Below are 2,022 nucleotides of genomic sequence, written 5' to 3' on the forward strand. Positions count from 1 at the left end.
TTATTTTTTTCAAATAAACGCAGCCTTGGTGAGCGTCTTTTAAAAACGTAAAAATTTTACCAACCCAAACGTTCATCCTCCACATAAAGACTTTTGGAGCATCTGTCATCAGGGGCTCGCTGTAGGGGAGGGGAAGAATGACAATGCTCACATGCTGCTGGGTCGAGTGTGGGTCAGTGTTGCTCCATGATGTGGACTGCGCTGATATTACATGCCAGTCATGCCGCCCAACACAACACAGCTCTCACTATCTGCTCTTGGCCGTCCTTCCTTTTGAAAATGAACTTGGTGTTGGGAATCTACGCTTGTCAAGCTGATAGCATGCATATCCACAAACAGAATTACAGTAAAGTTAGCACTTTATATTACTGTCCATTTGAAGCATCTGAAGGAACTCTTACCTTTTGTCTTCAAAACGTCTAAACAATAACACTGCTGAACAGACATAAGCCAGAGTGCACTTGTACGGAGAGAGAGTGTCTCTTTTCTGAGCCTTTTGTTTTTGCCAAGGCTGAAGAGAGTGGAATATAACAGTCTGTAAGTAATGCTGGAACACACAGTCTCTTAGTCTGACCTCTGAAATTTATGTCTAACATTTCAGCTGCTGGAGCTGATCGCCAAGTCCCAGCTGCCTTCGCTGAGCGGAGTGGCACAGAAAAACTACATGAACATTCTGGAAAGGGTTGTGCAGAAAGGTAAGCTTTCTTGCTAGTGTCTCACATCTTCACCATCTCATTTGCAAAACCATTAGCCTATGTGAATAATCAACAATGTCTGTTTACATTTACATCTTCACAAAGATTATTTACTCCGAGGCTTGTACTGAAATTCTCTTGTGGCTAATAAGAAATAAAAATTAGGCAACAAAGTAGCTGTTCATTCTGTTGTCTGTAATCTCTCGCAACAAAATTAGTTTGGTGGTCTTGGCCAGTAGCTCATAGCTGACTGGAAATTTCATAATTGCCTGCACTGGAAAGAGCAACAAGCCTCATGAGAGCAAACAGGAATGTCAGATGTATTGTAAACCAAAAGTCGTCTCAGCTAAACAAAGGTGCAGGTTGTTATGGGAAACTAAACTGCTCACTTTGTAGGCTACGTCATACTCAAACTGCTTTATTCATTTACCTGTCACTCTTCTTATTCTTTGGTTTATGATTTAAATGTCCTAATCATAACGGAAAGGTATTCTGTTTTGATATGTGGGTTATGAAAGCCAAGCATCAGGCATGAACTTAAAGTATCCTGTGACAGACACCAGATCCTGTCAACACTGTTGGACACATGTTCTTGTGCGTCCTTGAACTGTTAGTTACTAACTAAACATTTGCACTCTTTTTCAGTTCTTGAGGATCAGCAGAATGTTCGACCGATTAAGGAACTGCTGCAGACGCTATATGCGTCGTTGTGCAGTCTGGTTCAGGACATGGGCAAGTCTGTCCTGGTGGGGAACATCAACATCTGGGTGCATCGCATGGAGAACATACTGCAGTGGCAACAGCAGCTTGACAACATTCAGATCAATAGGGTAAGTGTAAAACTCACTTTTTTTATTTCGTTAAAGGGGTAGTTCACCCAAAAATGAAAATTCTAGCATCATTTATTCACCCTTATGTTTCAAACCTCTATGACTTTCTTCCTCTGTGGAACACTAAAGGAGAAGTTTAACAGAATGTTTTAGCTGCTCTTTTCTGTGAAAGGAAAGTGAATGGATGGAAGCTTGAAATATGGTTTAAAAAAACAACACAGAAGCACCATAAATTTTACTTGTGGACTAAAGCTAAACATCAACTTAAAGGGATATTTTGTCATTAATCACTTACCCCCATGTCGTTCCAAACCCGTAAAAGCTTTGTTCGTCTTCGGAACACAATTTAAAGGGGTCATATTATGCTATTTTAAAGATCATTATTTTGTGTATTTGGTGTAACAGAATATGTTGACATGCTTTAATGTTCAAAAAACACATTATTTTTAAAATACTGTACATTATTGTAGGTCCTCTATGCCCCGCCTCTCTCAAAC

General features: G+C 40.0%; 1 protein-coding gene across 1 annotated transcript in view; it reads left to right on the forward strand.

Annotated features, from left to right (window-relative positions):
* Positions 1-2,022, forward strand: part of LOC107714740 (F-box only protein 32-like) — a 10,149-nt gene that overhangs the window by 2,923 nt on the left and 5,204 nt on the right. Inside the window, exons 5-6 of the mRNA XM_016520704.1 lie at positions 602-695; positions 1,341-1,525. Of these exons, the coding sequence (XP_016376190.1) occupies positions 602-695; positions 1,341-1,525 (279 nt within the window). The remainder of the gene's footprint in view (positions 1-601; positions 696-1,340; positions 1,526-2,022) is intronic.

The sequence above is a fragment of the Sinocyclocheilus rhinocerous genome, unplaced genomic scaffold, assembly GCF_001515625.1.
Source record: "Sinocyclocheilus rhinocerous isolate Xijiao unplaced genomic scaffold, SAMN03320098_v1.1 scaffold2810, whole genome shotgun sequence".
Lineage (NCBI taxonomy): Eukaryota > Metazoa > Chordata > Actinopteri > Cypriniformes > Cyprinidae > Sinocyclocheilus > Sinocyclocheilus rhinocerous.